Raw genomic sequence first — 20,391 nt, 5'->3', positions numbered from 1 at the left:
CGTCGTGGGAGAGACAAAAAGTGAGTTTAAAAAAACATACTAAATATTTAAAAAAATATATAATAATATTAATTTTACTAGGCAGTTCAGAAAAAATTCTTATTTTCAATGACGGCCTAGGAACAGTGGGTTAACTGCCTGCTCAGGGGCAGAACGACAGATTTTGTAACTTGTCAGCTCGGGGATTTGAACTTGCAAACTTTCGGTTACTAGTCCAATGCTCTAACCACTAGGCTACCCTGCCACCGGCAGAGTTGCTATGAGGTTTCTGTGTTTTACACTATAGCCATTACCATATATATCATTAAATATTATCTGCTGTTGGCTTGTGTGGATGTATGTATGTGTTATGCAACATAGCTGACTTGAAACATTGTTTCAAGGCCATGGGCCTTTCTCATGATGGAAAAGTAGCATGAAGACAGGAACTGTTCAATGAGTTGGGAGGGGGGCACATTCAGAGCGGGGTGTTGCGAGAACAAGCGGTCTTTTGGAGCCAGGTGCAAGATAACGGTATGAGCGCATGGATGTTCTTCACAGCAACACTTACATCTATCAACAGAAGAGCAAAGAGGCGGGGACCCGCCTGAGCGCCTGCAATAGGCTGAGCAAGTTTAAACCACGCCCAGTCTCTACTGTGATAGGCCAACAGACGGGTTGGAACTGTCTATCACAGTATAAAGAATACTGTTTACATACATCTAGTCAGTTCTCTGTTTTGCCCTGCGAGGTGGGACAGAGCCCGTATATACGAAAATTGCATTTACCACTTATTGCTTAGCTAATAAAAAGTACATAGTATACAATCGGTGACTCATTGTCATATTTATCCTGATACCAGATTCGAATTGACGCAACTCTAACATTACTTAGTTGTATTTATTTATTTATTTCTTAATTTGGTTAGGTTTTTAACCTTATGGTCCACTTAGGAGCCTACAACAAGTCACAGTAAACCATGAACATTTTTAACCATAACTTTGTTTTTGTATACAATCTACATTAACAATCTAAATGGACCAAAAAGAGACAATAGAAAAATCTGTGATGGCTATGTGAGAAAATGGTAACTAGTCTGGCCCTAGTTCAGGTTTAAATTATTATTATTATTTTTTAATGTAAGCCAGGGCGGGATCAGCCACACTATCCCCTTTTAAACTGGCTCATTTAAATCTAGATGGAAAAGTCATTTTGTTGTTTATCCATAACATTTTAAATGTAAATGAATCTGCCTGATGTTTTTTCTGGATAATTTTGTCCATCTTCAAATGAACGGTTGTTTAGTTCTATCAAATTATTTTTGAGAATGTGAGAATATCCTGGACATATATCCTGGACTTCGTGAACACAGAAGCCTGCCTTCCCCGACTTCAAACCAGAGACGATATGAAATGGGATTTCAGAAAAAAAAATATATACATAATAAAATCAAAAGATTCAAGTTTAATTCATCTCAATAAAATGTTATTTTTATATAATTTCTCAATCATACATGTACATGATCCTACATGTCGAAAATACATAACTTTATTAGTTTATATATTTTTATTGTTGTGCTAAGTCTCTCTCTCTCTCTCTCTCTCTGTCTCTGTCTCTCTCTCTCTCTCTCTCTCTCTCTCTCTCTCTCTCAGGACAATGTTGAGTGTTGTTTATTATCATCCTTGGTGGTCAGTGCTGTACAGGGAGGTAGAAGGGATCCAGTCCTTTCTGCATAGTGTGTTGGAACATGTACAGGCCTCAGTCTACAGACTCTTCCAGATCACAGTCCCTGATCTTAGCGTTGTCTCTGATCTCATCAAATGTATACGTCTTCAGTATCACTCCGTTTCTGAAAACGGTGTGAAGGAGATCCTGGGGAAAGAAGAGCGGGAGAAAACTTTACCTTTTTAAATGTATATATATATATATTTAACCAGGCGAATCAGTTAATTAAGAACACATTCGTATTTACAATGACAGCCTACTAGGGAACAGTGGGTTAACTGCCTTGTTCAGAGGGTAGAACAATAGATTCTGTTACTGGCCCAACGCTCTAACCACTATTGCTGCCCCAATATGACTTTTAAAAGAACTCCATATTAGTCCCAATATTTATTTCTGTTCAAGCCTCAGAGAGTAATAAAAAGACTAATATCTATGGTTTTAGGACTACTACTTGTTTAAATGACTTACTGGACCGTTTTCCCCCAGGCTCCCCTTCCCTTCTTCCAGTGTCACAAAGTCTCCTGTCGGTGTTCTGTGGAGCGACAGACGACCTTTCTTTGATCTTTTGTTAGGGTCAGCAACAGGGTCCTTGAACACATTCAGCTGTAATCAAAAGAACATAAATACAACAGTGGTCACCAGATCACTTCCTGAGTCCAGATCACTTCCTGAGTCCAGATCACTTTCTCAGTCCAGAGTCAAAATGCAGAGATTTACCTTTCAGATTTTTCTTCTATCTAGTCATGGTTTTAAAAGTTTACAAATTCCACAGTATTAAGTTTGCTGTAGGTTTCTTTTACGCCTGCTACGTTACTGCTGACACGGTCATCTGAGCCATCCGATCTGTTACATCATGTAGGTCTGATATCTGATCTGATCTGATCTGATCTGTCTGTCTGTCTGTCTGTCTGTCTGTCTGTCTGTCTGTCTGTCTCAAGGTCTCTCCTGTGAAAAATGTACCATGGCACAGGCCAGGGTTTCACCATCTCTCTCCCACTCTGACCATGTTTAGAATAATGCCTTGTAATGCTTGTTAATGCTTTGTAACTTAATTTTACAACGTGAATGATAACAGTGAATGATATTTGATTAAATACACTTGTATATAGAAGTCCATTCTTATGACCATTCATTGACCTTAGTCAGCTAAACGTATGATACATGATTCTAATTGCTTATGATTGTAATTGTCTAATTGCTTAGTGTTTATTACAGATCGCCATGTGATGTATATATAACATGCTTACATATAAGATATTGCCCACTACAATAGTAATAATTATTCGCCTACCTTCCTCATGCCTTTTGCACACAATGTATATAGACTCTCTTTTTTTTCCTACTGTGTTATTGACTTGTTAATTGTTTACTCCATGTGTAACTCTGTGTTGTCTGTTCACACTGCTATGCTTTATCTTGGCCAGGTCGCAGTTGTAAATGAGAACTTGTTCTCAACTAGCCTACCTGGTTAAATAAAGGTAAAATAAAAAAAATGAATTACAGTGTTATTGCACAGGGATTAGAGCAGCTTTATATAAAGTATTAACAGACTTGGGCTCTTTCCCAATTCACCTTTCCTCTCCTCCTCTCCTACTCTCTCCTAGCCTCCTCGAAAAAGTATTGGATGAGATGAGAAGGACCGAGGGGAGGGACCCTGGATCCTCTCCTCCAATGCTTTTTCGGAAGGAAGCAAGGAGAGAGTAATTGAGAACAGATGAATTGAGAAAGAGACATGAATTCACAACAATGTCCTCTCATGAAAATGACTGGATGTTCACTGACTCACCCCCAGTCCGTTGGTCACCACAAAGCTACACTTGAAGCAGCAGCTGAGCAGGTCCCGGGTCAGTTTTTGGAGTAGGGCACCGCCCGACCCAAAGCCCACGTTCTCTATACTCCACCTGTGTTTCTTCATCCCCGCCACGATCTGAAAACAACAGAACACCCGAGGGGTGAGTTCCAAGGTCATTTTACTGAACCAAGCCTTACTAATGCTGTTAATTTAAAAGCAGTGGAATCCATTCCGATCTTAGCCGGAAAAACCTGGAGTGGTTCAAAGCTTCCATCAAGTGAGTCACACAACAGATTCAACTAATTCTAGACTCTCCAGTCAAGACTTTGATTAGTTGAATCAAGTGTGTGGCTGACTGGTTACAATGAGACTGGTTACAATGAGACTGGTTACAATGAGACTGGTTTACAATGAGACTGTTTACAATGAGACTGTTTACAATGAGACTGTTTACAATGAGACTGTTTACAATGAGACTGGTTACAATGAGACTGTTTACAATGAGACTGGTTACAATGAGACTGTTTACAATGAGACTGTTTACAATGAGACTGGTTACAATGAGACTGGTTACAATGAGACTGGTTACAATAAAACCTTGTAACAACAGGTAAGATTGGACACCACTGGGTAAGAAGTTAAGAAGGTAGGAGGATCAGGTAGGCGGGTGAGTACACTGAACCTACCTCCTGCAGAGTGTTGATGTCCACACCATCGCCCTGAATGACTCGGATGTAAGGGGGTAGCACCTTGTATCCTTTGCTGTTCTCTGTGGTGCAGAACTTCCTCCCTAAAATCTCCAACACCTTGGAATCGGCAAGATGGTGGTAGGCATGTTCACAGTCCTACTCGCTCTTTAAATATTTGAATGTATTTATAATGAGCTGTAGTCAGAAGACTAAAACATCATACTGGTCCTACACAGTGTCAGTGATACTGCCAGTGAGACTCATCCCCTTTCTCCATTAGAACCAGGGGGAAAACAACAAGGCCAAAAAGTGCACTAAACAGAACCATGACCGGTGGTTCATCAATGTGTTTCCACTACCAATGGACTGTTGTAAAACTACTAACGCTTCTTTACCTTGAGGACAGTATCTAATGGGTCTCCTGAGTCTGGCCTGATGACCAAGGGTGCGTCAGCGCTGCGGGACTCGATGAGGCTCCTGAGGTCCTCTCCCCATATCTTCTCACAGGCGTTGTAGATATCATAGCTGTCGCTGACGATGGACACGGGCACGTTGGGGAACTGCCTCACAATGTGCTCAAAGGCATCTCTCTCGTGGTCCTTACCCCAGGCGGTGATGGTGCTGGTAATAATATATTTATTCGTAGGTAAGTAATACAGTATATTTGGTAGAGCAAGAAATCACAAAAACCAAAGCATGACTTAAATGGGTTTGAGATAAACACAGAGGAACAGTAGTACAATACAAAACCCAGAAGAGGGAGCTAGATATCGTGCTTTGAAAATGATAGTGAGAGTAGACGAATGAATGAATTAAAAAGTTAAACTGACTTGTTGACGGCCATGTACATACAAAATCAGTCAATTTTCTACAGTGTGATTGCTTGCTTTAGCTCTAATCTGTGCTAAATGTGCTCTACCCGCCGTGTCTACCTGTGTGTCTGTGTTACCTGTGCTCTGCGGCTGGCACAGAGAAGCCGGGCACAGGGTCTTTGGTGCCGTAGTACTTCTTAATGACACAGATACCAGCCACCGTGTCTGTGCCTTTAAAGTTGACCAGGTGTGCAGATGCTCCGATGCCAGCAGTCTGAAACCAGACAAAGACCATCACATGCCGGGAACAACTAAATAGTATGGCTGTGTACTAGTGGTGATATATACATATATACATATATAGATCTATACATATATAGATGATGAGAAACTGAACAGGTTTTTTGATTACAATGGGCGTGTTTGTAAATCCACTATGGAGTGGCAGAGTGTGCTTAGAGTGCGCTCTGGGCGTTCGTAAACTCAAGAGTGTTGTCAGATTGTCTATTAGTAAATTCAGAGCGTTTTGCTCAACGGAGCGTTCAGAGCGCACACGCTCTGGACGCTCTGGTCGAGGAGTAGGGTTGATCCGAGCGTTCCGATCTCACGACGGCAGTCAAGCACCCAAGCTAACTGGCTAACGTTGGCTAGCTTTCTAGCTACTTCCAGACACATGAGAGAACACCTCACTGACCATTTTACTCTCCCTAGCAGAGCTGGTTGGGCTGTTTTCATGTTTTAATAACATTTTTGACAGATAACACTAGTCATATTCAATGGGTGTTGCACGTTCAAAAATGAATCTGTTATTTTGGGGTGGTAGGTAGCCTAGTGGTTAGAACGTTGGGCCAGTAACCGAAAGGTTGCTGGATCGAATCCCTGAGCTGACAATCTGTTGTAAAAATCTGATCCGTTCTGCCCCTGAACAAGGCAATTAACCCACTGTTCCCCAGTAGGCCGTCATTGTAAATAAGAATTTATTCTTAACTGACTTGCCTAGTTAAATAGAGGTTATAAATAAAATATAATTCTACCATTTTGAAATGGGAGTAGATAGCGAGAGGGTATTTATGAACCCAAAGAGTTGTTGAGACGAGGAAGGTTTCCTAAACTGGGTCCCGGGGCCCCCCCCTTAGGTGAACTTTTTTTTTAAACATTTTTTGTCCAAACACTACACAGCTGATTCAAATAATCAAAGCCCAGGTCTAAGTTTGGGAAACATAGAGTAGTGTTTCTCAAACTTTTACTCTGGGACCCCGAGACTTTTTACTATTTTTGTTTTAGCCCTGAATTATCCCACCTGACGTACCTAGTCAAGAGCTTGATGAATAGATCAAATACATGGACAGGTTTGGGAAGGGGCCTTTGTTTGACCCCAGGTTGACCTGTTGCACTAAGCAACATGTATGTTGTATGCACAGTATGATGAATCCAACACTATTATCATAATTATCATCCATTACAGTAAGTACCTCTTGAGATGAGACTCCCCTGTAGCCAAAGTCATGCAGCTTATACTCCAGTTTGTCCTGGTTCCCTGATGTCTCCAGTAGATACCTGGCTAGGATCTTCTTCTGCTCTCTGGAATTAGTAGCTACTGTGATGGGGTACCAGATCTGCACCAGGATTGTCTGTTAGGAAGAAGAAGAGAGGAGGTTAGTGGTGTAAACGATCTGGTAGAGAAGGAGAAGAAGAGAGGAGGTTAGTGGTGTAAAGGGTCTGGTAGAGAAGGAGAAGAAGAGAGGAGGTTAGTGGTGTAAACGATCTGGTAGAGAAGGAGAAGAAGAGAGGAGGTTAGTGGTGTAAACGATCTAGTAGAGAAGGAGAAGAAGAGAGGAGGTTAGTGGTGTAAAGGGTCTGGTAGAGAAGGAGAAGAAGAGAGGAGGTTAGTGGTGTAAAGGGTCTGGTAGAGAAGGAGAAGAAGAGAGGAGGTTAGTGGTTTAAAGGGTCTGGTAGAGAAGGAGAAGAAGAGAGGAGGTTAGTGGTGTAAAGGGTCTGGTAGAGAAGGAGAAGAAGAGAGGAGGTTAGTGGTGTAAACGATCTGGTAGAGAAGGAGAAGAAGAGAGGAGGTTAGTGGTGTAAACAATCTGGTAGAGAAGGAGAAGAAGAGAGGAGGTTAGTGGTGTAAAGGGTCTGGTAGAGAAGAAGAGAGGAGGTTAGTGGTGTAAACGATCTGGTAGAGAAGAAGAGAGGAGGTTAGTGGTGTAAACGATCTGGTAGAGAAGAAGAGAGGAGGTTAGTGGTGTAAAGGGTCTGGTAGAGAAGGAGAAGAAGAGAGGAGGTTAGTGGTGTAAAGGGTCTGGTAGAGAAGGAGAAGAAGAGAGGAGGTTAGTGGTGTAAACGATCTGGTAGAGAAGAAGAGAGGAGGTTAGTGGTGTAAACGATCTGGTAGAGAAGGAGAAAGGGGCGGCAGGGTAGCCTAGGCCGTCATTGAAAATAAGAATTTGTTCTTAACTGACTTGCCTAGTTAAATAAAGGTTAAATAAAGAAGAGAGGTTAGCAGTGTAAAAGATCTGGAAGAAGAGAGGAGGTTAGTGGTGTAAATGGTCTGGTAGAGAAGGAAGAGAAGAGAGGAGGTTCGTGGCTTCTGTGTACCAGCATGGTCTGAGAGAGGAAGTGAGGAAAGTGTTAGTGATGCTGGGGAAAGTATTCTCTTTAGTACATCATGGACATGAATCAGCGCTACCTACTATACAACAAGTATAGATAAATACAAATCAAGCACTTACAGGTGGACCATACTTGCGGATATAAGCAAGAATTTAAAGTTAAACAAGTTCACACGCACAAAATGCATATCAGCTAATTAAAATTGTCGATTTATTTGCATGTGACATGAATTGACATTTTAGCTGGTCCCATCAGATAAAATGGCACGGTAGCCCTTTGCTAATCTCACTGGCTGGCAGCGATTACATCCTGACACAACTTCTGCAGCCAATTAAAATCGTGTTCCAACACTCGTTCATGGAAGCGTCCTTAACATACCTCAGTCCAACAGCACCAAAGCAACGAGGCTAATCACGTGTATTTGACTGACTGGTCAAATTGTTCCCTTTGTGAAGTTCATAGACCATGTAATTGTCACAGATTGTGGCAAGGGTTCGAATCTGTGTGTGTTGGAAAGGGACGTAGCCTACAGCCAACAGCTTGAAAATAAAAAAGGAATTGAATTACATCCTTGCACACAAACACACTGCTATTGCCTGCATTATTATAATAAGCCACTTTCTCACATGCGTTTTGAATCGAGCATCAAGGACCGGCATTAAACAGTTTCCCCCCCCCCCAAAAAAGCTTGATACAAGGTGGGCTCGAAATCACAGTTAAAAAACACTATATACAGTATATAGGTTCAGAAATGTTGTGAAATTGCAGTTACAAATCGAAATCAAACTGGATGGACATCAGAATCAGACATCAAAATATAACTATTGTAAAATAGATTGTGTCTGTAAAATGTGTATAATATGTATAAACTGAAGGTAGAAGCCTAAGTGTTATTGTTTATTAGTTTACTCCAATTGGGGGAGGGGTGGTAGGGTCTGCGGGGAATAATAACGTGTTTTTTTATTTTAAAGTGTGTATATGTACACTACTGTTGAAAAGTTTGGGGTCACTTAGAAATGTCCTTGTTTTTGAAAGAAAAGCACATTTTTGGCCATTAAAATAACATCAAATTCATCAGAAATACAGTGTAGACATTGTTAATGTTGTCAATGACTATTGTAGCTGGAAACGGCTGATTTTCAATGGAATATCTACATAGGCATACAGAGGCCCATTATCAGCAACCCTCACTTCTGTGTTCCAATGGCACGTTGTGTTAGCTTATCCAAGTGTATCATTTTAAAAGGCTAATTGATCATTAGAAAACCATTTTGCAATTATGTTAGCACAGCTGAAAACTGTTCTGATTAAAGAAGCAATTTAGACTAGTTGAGTATCTGGAGCATCAGCATTTGTGGGTTCGATTACAAGCTCAAAATGGCCTTTTTACAAGACCTTTTTTCTAAAACTCGTCAGTCTAGTCTTGTTCTGAGAAATGAAGGCCATTCCGTGTGAGAAATTGCTAAGAAACTGAAGATCTCGTACAACGCTGTGTACTACTCCCTTCACAAACAGACGCCTCACAAGTCCTCAACTATCAGCTTTATTAAATAGTACCCGCAAAACACCAGGTGACTCTGGGATGCTGGCCTTCTAGGCAAGAGTTCCTCTGTCCAGTGTCTGTGTTCTTTTGCCCATCTTAATCTTTTATTTTTATTGGCCAGTCTGAGATGTCTTTTTCTTTGCAACTCTGCCTAGAAGGTCAGCGTGTGTGTGTGTTTATTTACCCCAAAAATATATGGGGGATTGGAAATGGAGGTCGGTAGGCCTTGTGAATGTTGACCTGTTTAAAGGTCTTACATCGGCTGCGGAGAGCGTGATCACACAGTCTTCCGGAACAGCTGGTGCTCTCATGCATGTTTCAGTGTTATTTGCCTTGAAGCGAGCATAGAAGTAGTTTCGCTCGTCTGGTAGGCTCGTGTCACTGGGCAGCTCTTGGCTGTGCTTCCCTTTGTAGTCTGTAATAGTTTGCAAGCCCTGCCACATCCGACGAGCATCAGAGCCGGTGTAGTAGGATTCAATCTTAGCCCTGTATTAACGCTTTGCCTGTTTGATGGTTCGTCGGAGGGCATAGTGGGATTTCTTATAAACTCTAGCCTTTAGCTCAGTGCGGATGATGCCTGTTATCCATGGCTTCTGGTTGGAGTATGTACGTGCGGTCACTGTGGGGACGACGTCATCGATGCACTTATTGATGAAGCCTATGACTGATGTGGTGTACTCCTCAATGCCATCAGAGGAATCCTGGAACATATTCCAGTCTGTGCTAGCAAAACAGTCCTGTAGATTAGCATCTGCTTCCTCTGACCACTTTTTTTTATTGATCTGGTCACTGGTGCTTCTTGCTTCAAGTAGCCTAGTAAATGATGCATCAGCGCAATATTGCCACACAACATTTTGTTACAGACCCAATGGTAAAACCTTGAATTTGTAAGTAAAAAAATATTTTAAGAAATGTCATTGGTTGGTGGATTGAAAATCCATTATCTTTGATAGGCTGAAGCAGATGTTGTGCCAGGATGTAATCACTGTCACTTGGTGAGGTTACATACAAGTGAATAGTCTATTTTAATTGGTGGATACTTTAAATGCGTGCTTATGTTTGAAGTATGGCCCCGGAAGGTGGTGATTGACGTGTCCTGGCGTCGTGAGGCTCTTCACTTCCTCAGTGGTAGGGAGGCGAGCAGGCCAGAGGTGGATGAACGCAGTGCCCTTGTTTGGGTGTAGGCCTGATCAGAGCCTGGAGGTACTGAGGTGCCGTTCCCCTCACAGCCCGTAGGCAAGCACCATGGTCTTGTAGCGGATGCGAGCTTCAACTGGAAGCCAGTAGAAACCATGCATCTTATTGTTGTTGTTATTAAGGAGCCTCTGCCCTGACACTTTCTACCACGAGCAAGATATAAATAGACAACAATGCGCAAAGCATCTGTTCAAATGACGTTTGTATCCTAAGGACATGTGGCAGATATAATAACAGTGCTGAAGCATGACTCAACGATGCTATGGTAATGTCATAGTGAAAAAGGGGGGTTTAGGCAGCGACTAGAGGCCTGATCCCAGATCTGTTTGCCAACTCCTATGGTCACTGTCGCATGAGGAGTTGGCAAGACAGCAAAGATAGATCTGAGACCAGCCATATAAAATTCAATTCAAGGGGCTTTAATGACATGGGAAACATATGTTAACATTGCCAAAGCAAGTGAAGTAGATAATAAACAAAAGTGAAATAAACATTTCTAACTAACCTCTACCCAGTTGGTGAGCCAGTAGCATTCTGGGTCAGTACTCTCCACGGTGAAGAGGACATTACCTCTGGGGATCACACTACCCTCGGGAACAGCCTTGATTTCAATGGGCAGGTGACCGTCATACTTCTGAAACACAAAAACTCAGGGATCCGTACTGTAGCATGATTAGACCACAGAACAATTAGATGGTTTTGGGTTATGATAGAGTACAAACATTTATAAGCAGAGTCCTTAAAAAAACAAAACTGGAAATCTAAACTATTAACAAAAATATTACATGTAGCTCCTTTAACATTAAATAAAATATTACATGTAGCTCCTTTAACATTAACAAAAATATTACATGTAGCTCCTTTAACATTAACAAAAATATTACATGTAGCTCCTTTAACATTAACAAAAATATTACATGTAGCTCCTTTAACATTAACAAAAATATTACATGTAGCTCCTTTAACATTAACAAAAATATTACATGTAGCTCCTTTAACATTAACAAAAATATTACATGTAGCTCCTTTAACATTAACAAAAATATTATATGTAGCTCCTTTAAAATGCAATACACACAAAAAACCCTCTGCTGCCCTTATACCTCCAGTATGTACTCCCAGCCCTTTTCGTTGAACACATCATCCTGAAAGTGTTCACGGTAAACTTCCTTTGCTTCTGTGATCTTCTGTGGAGTCACCACTTTCCCTGGGAAGGTGAGAGATGACAGATATGGGAGGTCGACACATGAAGGATGTGGGAAAGATGGAAAACGTGGAATTGTGCGTGGAAGCTGGGACCCCCAAAAAATGTAAGTTAATAATAAGACAGTATAAATTGTAAAAGTGATGTACTAGGTGTTGTACTAGGTGTTGTACTAGGTGTTGTACTAGTGTTGTACTAGGTGTTGTACTAGGTGTTGTACTAGGTGTTGTACTAGTGTTGTACTAGGTGTTGTACTAGGTGTTGTACTAGGTGTTGTACTGGTGTTGTACTAGGTGTTGTACTAGGTGTTGTACTAGGTGTTGTACTAGGTGTTGTACTAGTGTTGTACTAGGTGTTGTACTAGGTGTTGTACTAGTGTTGTACTAGGTGTTGTACTAGGTGTTGTACTAGTGTTGTACTAGGTGTGTAGTAGTGGCGTTCTAGTGACGTTCTAATGGCGTTCTAGTTTCGTTCTAGTGGCGTTCTAGTGGCATTCTAGTGACGTTCTAGTGGCGTTCTAGTTTTGTTCTAATTATCTAATGGCATTCTAGTTTCATTCTAGTGGCGTTCTAGTGGCGTTCTAATGGCGTTCTAGTTTCGTTCTAGTGACATTCTAATGGCGTTCTAGTTTCGTTCTAGTGGCGTTCTAATGGCGTTCTAGTGGCATTCTAATGGCGTTCTAGTGGTGTTCTAATGGCGTTCTAGTGACGTTCTAATGGCGTTCTAGTGACGTTCTAGTGGCGTTCTAATGGCGTTCTAGGTGCTGCTCTTTTTCATGGTCCTTCGAGCCAAATGGTCAATTTAGTTATAATAAAAATGATATTTGTCTTACCTTTCAGATACTTATGAAGGATATACTGAAGTCCATAAAAAACAGTTTTATCATATTTCACTTTCTGAATCTTAGTGGATTCAGTTTTCTTTGCCCGACACTCGAAGTAGGAGTAAACCTTGGTGGTGTTGGGAGGGTACTGCTTGTAATGTGTGACCTGAAATTAGATTATACAAATACAGTTAATGACAATTATAAACGGGTGGTTGGAGCCCTGAATGCTGATTGGCTGACAGACGTGGTATATCAGACCGTATACCACATATATTACAAAACACTGCTCTAATTACGTTGGTAACCAGTTTATAATAGCAATAAGGCATCTCTGTGGGTTTGTAGTATATGGCCAATATACCATGGCCAAGGGCTGTATCCAGGCACTCCACGTTGCGTTGTGCAGAAGGACTAGCCCTTAGCCATGGTATTTTGGCCACATACCACACCCCCTCGGGCCTTATTGCTTAATTATACCACAGCGTTGTTGAATACTAATTTCTGATTGGCTAGAAAAGCATTCTAGAATGGACATTAAAACCAGATAAGAGAACAGTTGGAAAATATATTTGCAATCATGACGCAATATGCACCTACACATGCAGACCATACTTGCTACAAAGTTACAGAAAGCTAAACAAACAACCACACAAACTGAAATAGGATACATTGTAAACACAGGTCCAATGATGAAGAACGGGGCTCCCGAGTGGCACAGCGGTCTAAGACACTGTATCTCAGTGCTAGAGGCATCATTGCAGTCCCTGGTTTGAATCCAGGCTACATCACATCCAGCTGTGTTTGAGAGTCCCATAGGGTAGCACACAATTGGCCGGGGTAGGCCGTCATTGTAAAGAATAATTTGTTCTTAACTGAATTGCCTAGTTAAATTAAATCGAACGACTGGGTCGCATCTCTAGTGATGAAAAGTATGATTTAGCTTGTAAAAAATACAAAAATGTTTTCTGTGGTATAAGCGGGATGAACACCTCCGTTCTGTACATTACCTTGGAAATATGTACTCTGCAAAAGAACGAGGCGGACGTCGTCCGTTATTTCCAAGGTAATTTGACAATACTGACAAGTGTCCCTACAATCTGCTTTACATTCTGTAGAAATGTACAGTCAGAAGAAGACATGCAGATGTATAATAAACAGGAAGGGGATAAGTCATATTTGACATTATGACATGCAGATGTATAATAAACAGGAAGGGGATAAGTCATATTTGCTACTGAGATTGTTTGGGGTCTTGTCATCAAAAATCTGCAGTTTCCAGAAAAATAACTTTACTGTTGGTTAAATAAACTGGTAAAGATGATGTTATGATATTTGTTTTATTAAATAACCCATCCCACTCTTCCTCTGCATGCTCAGTACTCGTGACCTTTAATATCACTGGCACCAACTGTCCTATCCTTCTCTTCACCCTGACGAATTTAAACTCTAAATGTCACACAGTTTACACCCGGTCTCTGACCTACTCTGCTCCTGCTCTGTGGGACCTGACTGAGTGCTGTCAAAACGAACGCATTAAACAAACGCAAGACAGGAACTAAAAACTATTGACAACATGACCATTCTTGTTGGTGAAGTCTATGTGATAGAACAGATGTAGGATCTTAATTTGATCACCCAGTTGTTGCAGGAAATTTGGAAATGAAAACTTCTAGTGTATATTCAATGTTTAAAAAAAGGCTTCTAAAGGCTTGTAATTTCCACTTGAAAAATTCAGACTTGATTTGCCCTAATTAAAAATGTATCAAACCCTACTAAATTGTCCATTAACTATAATCCACACAATAATTCGCATTTCCTGTTGCTGCAGGATTATTTTCCTGCTGTGAGAAAATAATTAATATCAAACTGTCTGCGCGCTATTTTTAATATATGCAGCATAATGCCAAGGTCGTCAGAGGTGTTCTCTCCAAAACTAATTGTTTCTGACCAGCAGCTCCAAAAGCAACAGCATTTATTGTAAATGTGGAGACCATTGTGTTCACTTCTTAAAGGAGAAGTTTCCTTTTATACATTTTTTTTTTCTTCTTATAGAAAGGCAGACACCTTTTTTAAGAAACTTACCCCAAACAGCAAATCACTTCCTCATCCTTGTTGTGTAGTGTGGGGACCCCACGAAAAAAACATGCTCCAAAACACTCAAATACGTCCTTTTAACAACGGCAAGGACTTTAGATGTTGTACGCATGAAATTGTGTAATTCCGAACTTTATCCGCAATGTTATATTCCCTTTTGCCCAACACGTTTCCCCTATCCAGCTGTCCCATTCACAGTGTAGCCAGATAACTGCCAAAATAACGGAAACAACTATATAAAGTGTCTTAACAGAACGTTGGGCCACCACAAGCCACCAGAACAGCTTCAATGTGCTTCCTGTGTGAAAGCACTCCATACTTTCAATATACTTTGTATTCTTCATTTACTCAAGTGTTTCCTTTTATTTTGTCAGAAATATAAAAGAAGAATGGACGGGGAGAGGTAATCGCTCGTGTCTAAACAAAAATGGAATATAACGTTGCGGATCAAGTTGGGAAGGACAAAATGTCTGCATCGCAACACTGAGAGCTTTGCCTTGTTCTAAAATGACGTTGGTTGTTTTTGGAGCCTTTTTTCATGTTTTTTTTGCGGCGGCTTCAATACTACACAACGAGGATGAGGAATTGATTTGCTGTCTGGACACGTCTCCTTTAATCCCTTCAAAAAAGTATAAGAGCTTCTTTCAGGAGTCACAGTAGTCTGAGTAGTTTATATTAATAAGTCTGTTGCCAAGCCAACTTCTATCTGACGGGCATCAATAAAAAGTGATTGTTTTGGAAATAAACTTCTCATTAAGGCACTCCCAGTTTGTAACGTCTGGTAGCTCTAAAGCAGAACAACTCAACAGTACTGTCAGTTTATCAGGCCTTGAAATCCAAGGGCTGATTAAATCCTTGTCCTCAAATGGCAACAAGTCTAAACGGATATTGAATAATAATAAAATATCTGAGCATATGGTTCATCAACTATAACAATTATAGCCAACATCAGGTCATACCAATTAGAGGTCGACCGATTATGATTTTTCAACGCCGATACCGATTATTGGAGGACCAAAAAAAACCTGATACCGATTAAATCGGATGATTTTTTTATTTGTATTTGTAATAATGACAATTACAACAATACCCGAATGAACACTTATTTTAACTTAATATAATACATAAATAAAATCAATTTAGCCTCAAATAAATAATGAAACATGTTCAATTTGGTTTAAATATTGCAAAAACAAAGTGTTGGAGAAGAAAGTAAAAGTGCAAGAAAGCTAACGTTTAAGTTCCTTGCTCAGAACATGAGAACATATGAAAGCTGGTGGTTCCTTTTAACATGAGTCTTCAATATTCCCAGGTAAGAAGTTTTGGGTTGTAGTTATTATAGGAATTATAGGACTATTTCTCTCTATACCATTTGTATTTCATATACCTTTGACTATTGGATGTTCTTATAGGCACTTTAGTATTGCCAGTGTAACAGTATAGCTTCCATCCCTCTCCTCACTCCTACCTGGGCTCGAACCAGGAACACAACGACAACAGCCACCCTCGAAGCAGCGTTACCCATGCAGAGCAAGGGGAACAACCACTCTAAGTCTCAGAGCGAGTGACGTTTAAAACGCTGTTGACGCGCACCCCGCTAACTAGCTAGCCATTTCACATCGGTTACACCAGCCTAATCTCGGGAGTTGATAGGCTTGAAGTCATAAACAGCTCAATGCTTGAAGCACAGGGAAGAGCTGCTGGCAAACGCACGAAAGTGCTGTTTGAATGAATGGTTACGAGCCTGCTGGTGCCTACCACCACTCAGTCAGACTGCTCTATCAAATCATAGACTTAGTTATAACATGATAACACACAGAAATACGAGCCTTAGGTCATTAATATGGTCGAATCCGGAGACTATCATCTCTAAAACAAAACGTTTATTCTTTCAGTGAAATACGGAACCGTTTCGTATTTTATCTAACGGGTGGCATCCATTAGTCTAAATATTCCTGTTACATTGCACAACCTTCAATGTTATGTCCTAATAATGTAAAACTCTGGCAAATTAGGCGGCCCAAACTGTTGCACATACACTGACTCTGCGTGCAATGAACGCAAGAGAAGTGACACAATTTCACCTGGTTAATATTGCTTGCTAACCTGGATTTCTTTTAGCTAAATATGCAGGTTTAAAAATATATACTTCTGTGTATTGATTTAAGAAAGGGATTGATGTTTATGATTAGGCACACATTGGAGCAACGATACCACATCGATTATATGCAACGCAGGACACGCTTGATAAACTAGTAATATCATCAACCATGTGTAGTTAACTAGTGATTATGATTGATTGATTGTTTTTTATAAGATAAGTTTAATGCTAGCTAGCAACTTACCTTGGCTTACTGCATTTGCGTAACAGGCAGGCTCCCCGTGGAGTGCAATGTAATCAGGTGGTTAGAGCGTTGGACTAGTTAACTGTAAGGTTGCAAGATTGAATCCCCCGAGCTGACAAGGTAAAAATCTGTCGTTCTGCCCCTGAACGAGGCAGTTATTGAAAATAAGAATGTGTTCTTTAACTGACTTGCCTAGTTTAAATAAAGGTGTAAAAATTTTTTTTTTTTAAATCAGTCAAATCGGTGTCCAAAAATACCGATTTCTGATTGTTATGAAAACTTGAAATCGGCCCCAATTACTCGGCCATTCCGATTAATCGGTCGACATTTAATACCAATGTATCCCCATATCTATAAGCTATGTGGCTGGGTGTGGTTCCTGCTAGTACTGTGATTTATTACAAGGATACACTGTAACAAGGTGCATCTACAGCCGGATCCTTTTACTTTTAGTATTTATTTTTTAATTTTTAATTTTACCTTTATTTAACTAGGCAAGTCAGTTAAGAACAAATTCTTATTTTCAATGACGGCCTAGGAACAGTGGGTTAAACTGCCTCGTTCAGGGGCAGAACGACAGATTTATACCTTGTCAGCTCGGGGATTTGAACAGTCCAACGCTCTAACCACTAGGCTACCCTGCCGCCCCAGTATGACATACAGTTGTGTAAAGTACTTCAGTAAAAATACTTGAAAGTACTATTTAGGTGTTTTTTGGGGGGTATCTGTACTTTACTTTACTATTCATATTTTTGACAACTTTTACATTTACTTCACTACATTCCTAAAGGAAATGATGTACTTTTTACTCCATACATTTTCCCCGCCACCCAAAAGTACTCGTTACATTTTGAATGCTTAGCAGGACAGGAAAATGGTCTTATTCACACACTTATCAAGAGAACATCCCTGGTCGTCCCTACTGCCTCTGATCTGGAGGACTCACTAAACAGAGAACATCCCTGGTCGTCCCTACTGCCTCTGATCTGCAGGACTCACTAAACAGAGAACATCCCTGGTCGTCCCTACTGCCTCTGATCTGGAGGACTCACTAAACAGAGAACATCCCTGGTCGTCCCTACTGCCTCTGATCTGCAGGACTCACTAAACAGAGAACATCCCTGGTCGTCCCTACTGCCTCTGATCTGCAGGACTCACTAAACAGAGAACATCCCTGGTCGTCCCTACTGCCTCTGATCTGCAGGACTCACTAAACAGAGAACATCCCTGGTCGGTCCCTACTGCCTCTGATCTGGAGGACTCACTAAACAGAGAACATCCCTGGTCGTCCCTACTGCCTCTGATCTGCAGGACTCACTAAACAGAGAACATCCCTGGTCGTCCCTACTGCCTCTGATCTGGAGGACTCACTAAACAGAGAACATACCTGGTCGTCCCTACTGCCTCTGATCTGGTGGACTCACTAAACAGAGAACATCCCTGGTCGTCCCTACTGCCTCTGATCTGGAGGACTCACTAAACAGAGAACATCCCTGGTCGTCCCTACTGCCTCTGATCTGGAGGACTCACTAAACAGAGAACATCCCTGGTCGTCCCTACTGCCTCTGATCTGGTGGACTCACTAAACAGAGAACATCCCTGGTCGTCCCTACTGCCTCTGATCTGCAGGACTCACTAAACAGAGAACATCCCTGGTCGTCCCTACTGCCTCTGATCTGCAGGACTCACTAAACAGAGAACATCCCTGGTCGTCCCTACCTGGTCGTCCCTACCTGGTCGTCCCTACCTGGTCGTCCCTACTGCCTCTGATCTGCAGGACTCACTAAACAGAGAACATCCCTGGTCGTCCCTACTGCCTCTGATCTGCAGGACTCACTAAACAGAGAACATCCCTGGTCATCCCTACTGCCTCTGATCTGCAGGACTCACTAAACACATGATTCATTTGTAAATAATGTCTACGTGCCTGCCCCTAGCTATCCGTAAAAAAAGAAACATGTCAATGGTGCCGTCTGGTTTGCTTAATATAAGGAATTTAACATTATTTATATATTTTCCTTTTGATACTTAAGTATATTTTAGCAATAACATTTACTTTTGATAATTAAGTATATTTAAAACCAAATACTTATAGAATTTTACTCAAGTAGTAATTCACTGGGTGCCTTTCACTTTTACTTGAGTCATTTTCTATTAAGGTGTCTTTACCTTTACTTTCCACCACGGATGACATTAATTAAACGTACTACTTCCACTATGTTAAAAGACATGGCAAGAAAAACACTAAAGAATATATATTTTTTTAAACACACAGATAAAATGTTGATCTGAGTTGGGTTCAATGACTTATTGCGGTTTGAAATGTTCATGTTTCACTGTAAACAGAAAGCTATAGGAATTACTTTCATTTTCATTTCTGATGAAGAGATACCATTATTTTAAACTTTCAATATAATGGGCTCTTATAATATTATTCAGACTTCAGGTGACCATAGAAGGCGACCATAGAACTCAGATATAATACTGTAGCTATTGTAACGTAATAGCAAGAAATTGTATGTTTATCATAGACGATTTGGCTTAGCTGGCTGTTCTTGCATTATACCTTCAAATATATTACAATCAATTAGAACCACCACACACTTAAGACATAATTTCACGAAACATAGTCCTAGGTACTGTCGCTAACTAGTGCGTAAACCCAGTGTATAATGTCACTCACCTTGTATGAATCGGTAGCCAGCAGGAAATTGAAGTCTCCGTGCTCCATGTTCCCCTCGTGATTGTAAAATCTGATTGCTGAAGGGCGGGGACACTAAGCCACGCGCTGTCGAATCTAAAGTACAAACAGAGATGAAGAGGCGAAGCGAGAGGGTTGACTCCGCCTAAAATCTGTCCGCTCGAAAATAAACATTAAGCATACCAAGTGAGGAGCTATTGTATTGGGGGGCAATGAGATATAGTCGAATTTGGTCAAACTAAAAGTGGATTTCTAGTTTGATTACGTGAGGCTTAATTTGATCAAATATAAACTCCATAACGCCTAGGTTTCGAATGTACTGAGTTGTGACCCGTTGTTCACATGCGTATCTGCCCTCTCATTGGCAAAACATTTCCCACCTGATCTCGTCTCCTCCCGCCTTCCCTTCGCCTTTGCAGATATGTGTTTCCATTGTTAGAGCGGTCCGTCGACCATCTTGTCAATATAATAGATACTCTTTGGTACAACATGGTACAATACATGGAGGTAGACTATGTACTTAGGAATGTTGGGGACACACGTAACAAGGATTCTTGCCTATTATCCAGGCTGGCCTCAGAGCCAAGATATTGTACTTATTGTGTCCCTTTGTTTTTCTCACATAATGCTAAGGACATACAGTGGCAACCCATCATTCAGGGCAGGTGGGGCAGAAATAAATATATATATATTCGGGAGTGTTTCCTGTTTTGCATGATATTTTGACATTAATACGTGTCACATATCAGTTTGCAAACAATGTAAAAAAAAAAAAGAAAGAAATTAATTAATAAATCCTCATACAAACTTAGTCTATTTTTTTGCTTTCTTGAGTAAGGCAGCTACAAAATGCAGGTGTTTCAGCCTAGCTCAG

At 40.8% G+C, this 20,391-nt stretch overlaps 1 protein-coding gene across 1 annotated transcript; it reads right to left on the bottom strand.

Annotated features, from left to right (window-relative positions):
* Positions 1-1,423: 1,423 nt before the first annotated feature.
* LOC115116225 (nicotinamide phosphoribosyltransferase-like) lies at positions 1,424-19,606 on the bottom strand. The gene is made up of 11 exons (XM_029644710.2): positions 19,500-19,606; positions 12,384-12,540; positions 11,451-11,554; positions 10,853-10,981; positions 6,470-6,628; positions 5,135-5,271; positions 4,581-4,806; positions 4,183-4,302; positions 3,491-3,631; positions 2,173-2,307; positions 1,424-1,851 (listed from the first exon to the last, which is right to left on the bottom strand). The coding sequence occupies exons 1-11, from the start codon at positions 19,545-19,547 to the stop codon at positions 1,738-1,740; spliced, it is 1,470 nt and encodes a 489-aa protein (XP_029500570.1). The 5' UTR covers positions 19,548-19,606; the 3' UTR covers positions 1,424-1,737.
* Between the last annotated feature and the right edge of the window lie 785 nt (positions 19,607-20,391).

Source organism: Oncorhynchus nerka, linkage group LG9a, assembly GCF_034236695.1.
Source record: "Oncorhynchus nerka isolate Pitt River linkage group LG9a, Oner_Uvic_2.0, whole genome shotgun sequence".
NCBI lineage: Eukaryota > Metazoa > Chordata > Actinopteri > Salmoniformes > Salmonidae > Oncorhynchus > Oncorhynchus nerka.
The sequence above is the reverse complement of the archived record's forward strand: the minus strand, read 5'-3'. Positions and strand labels throughout refer to the sequence as shown.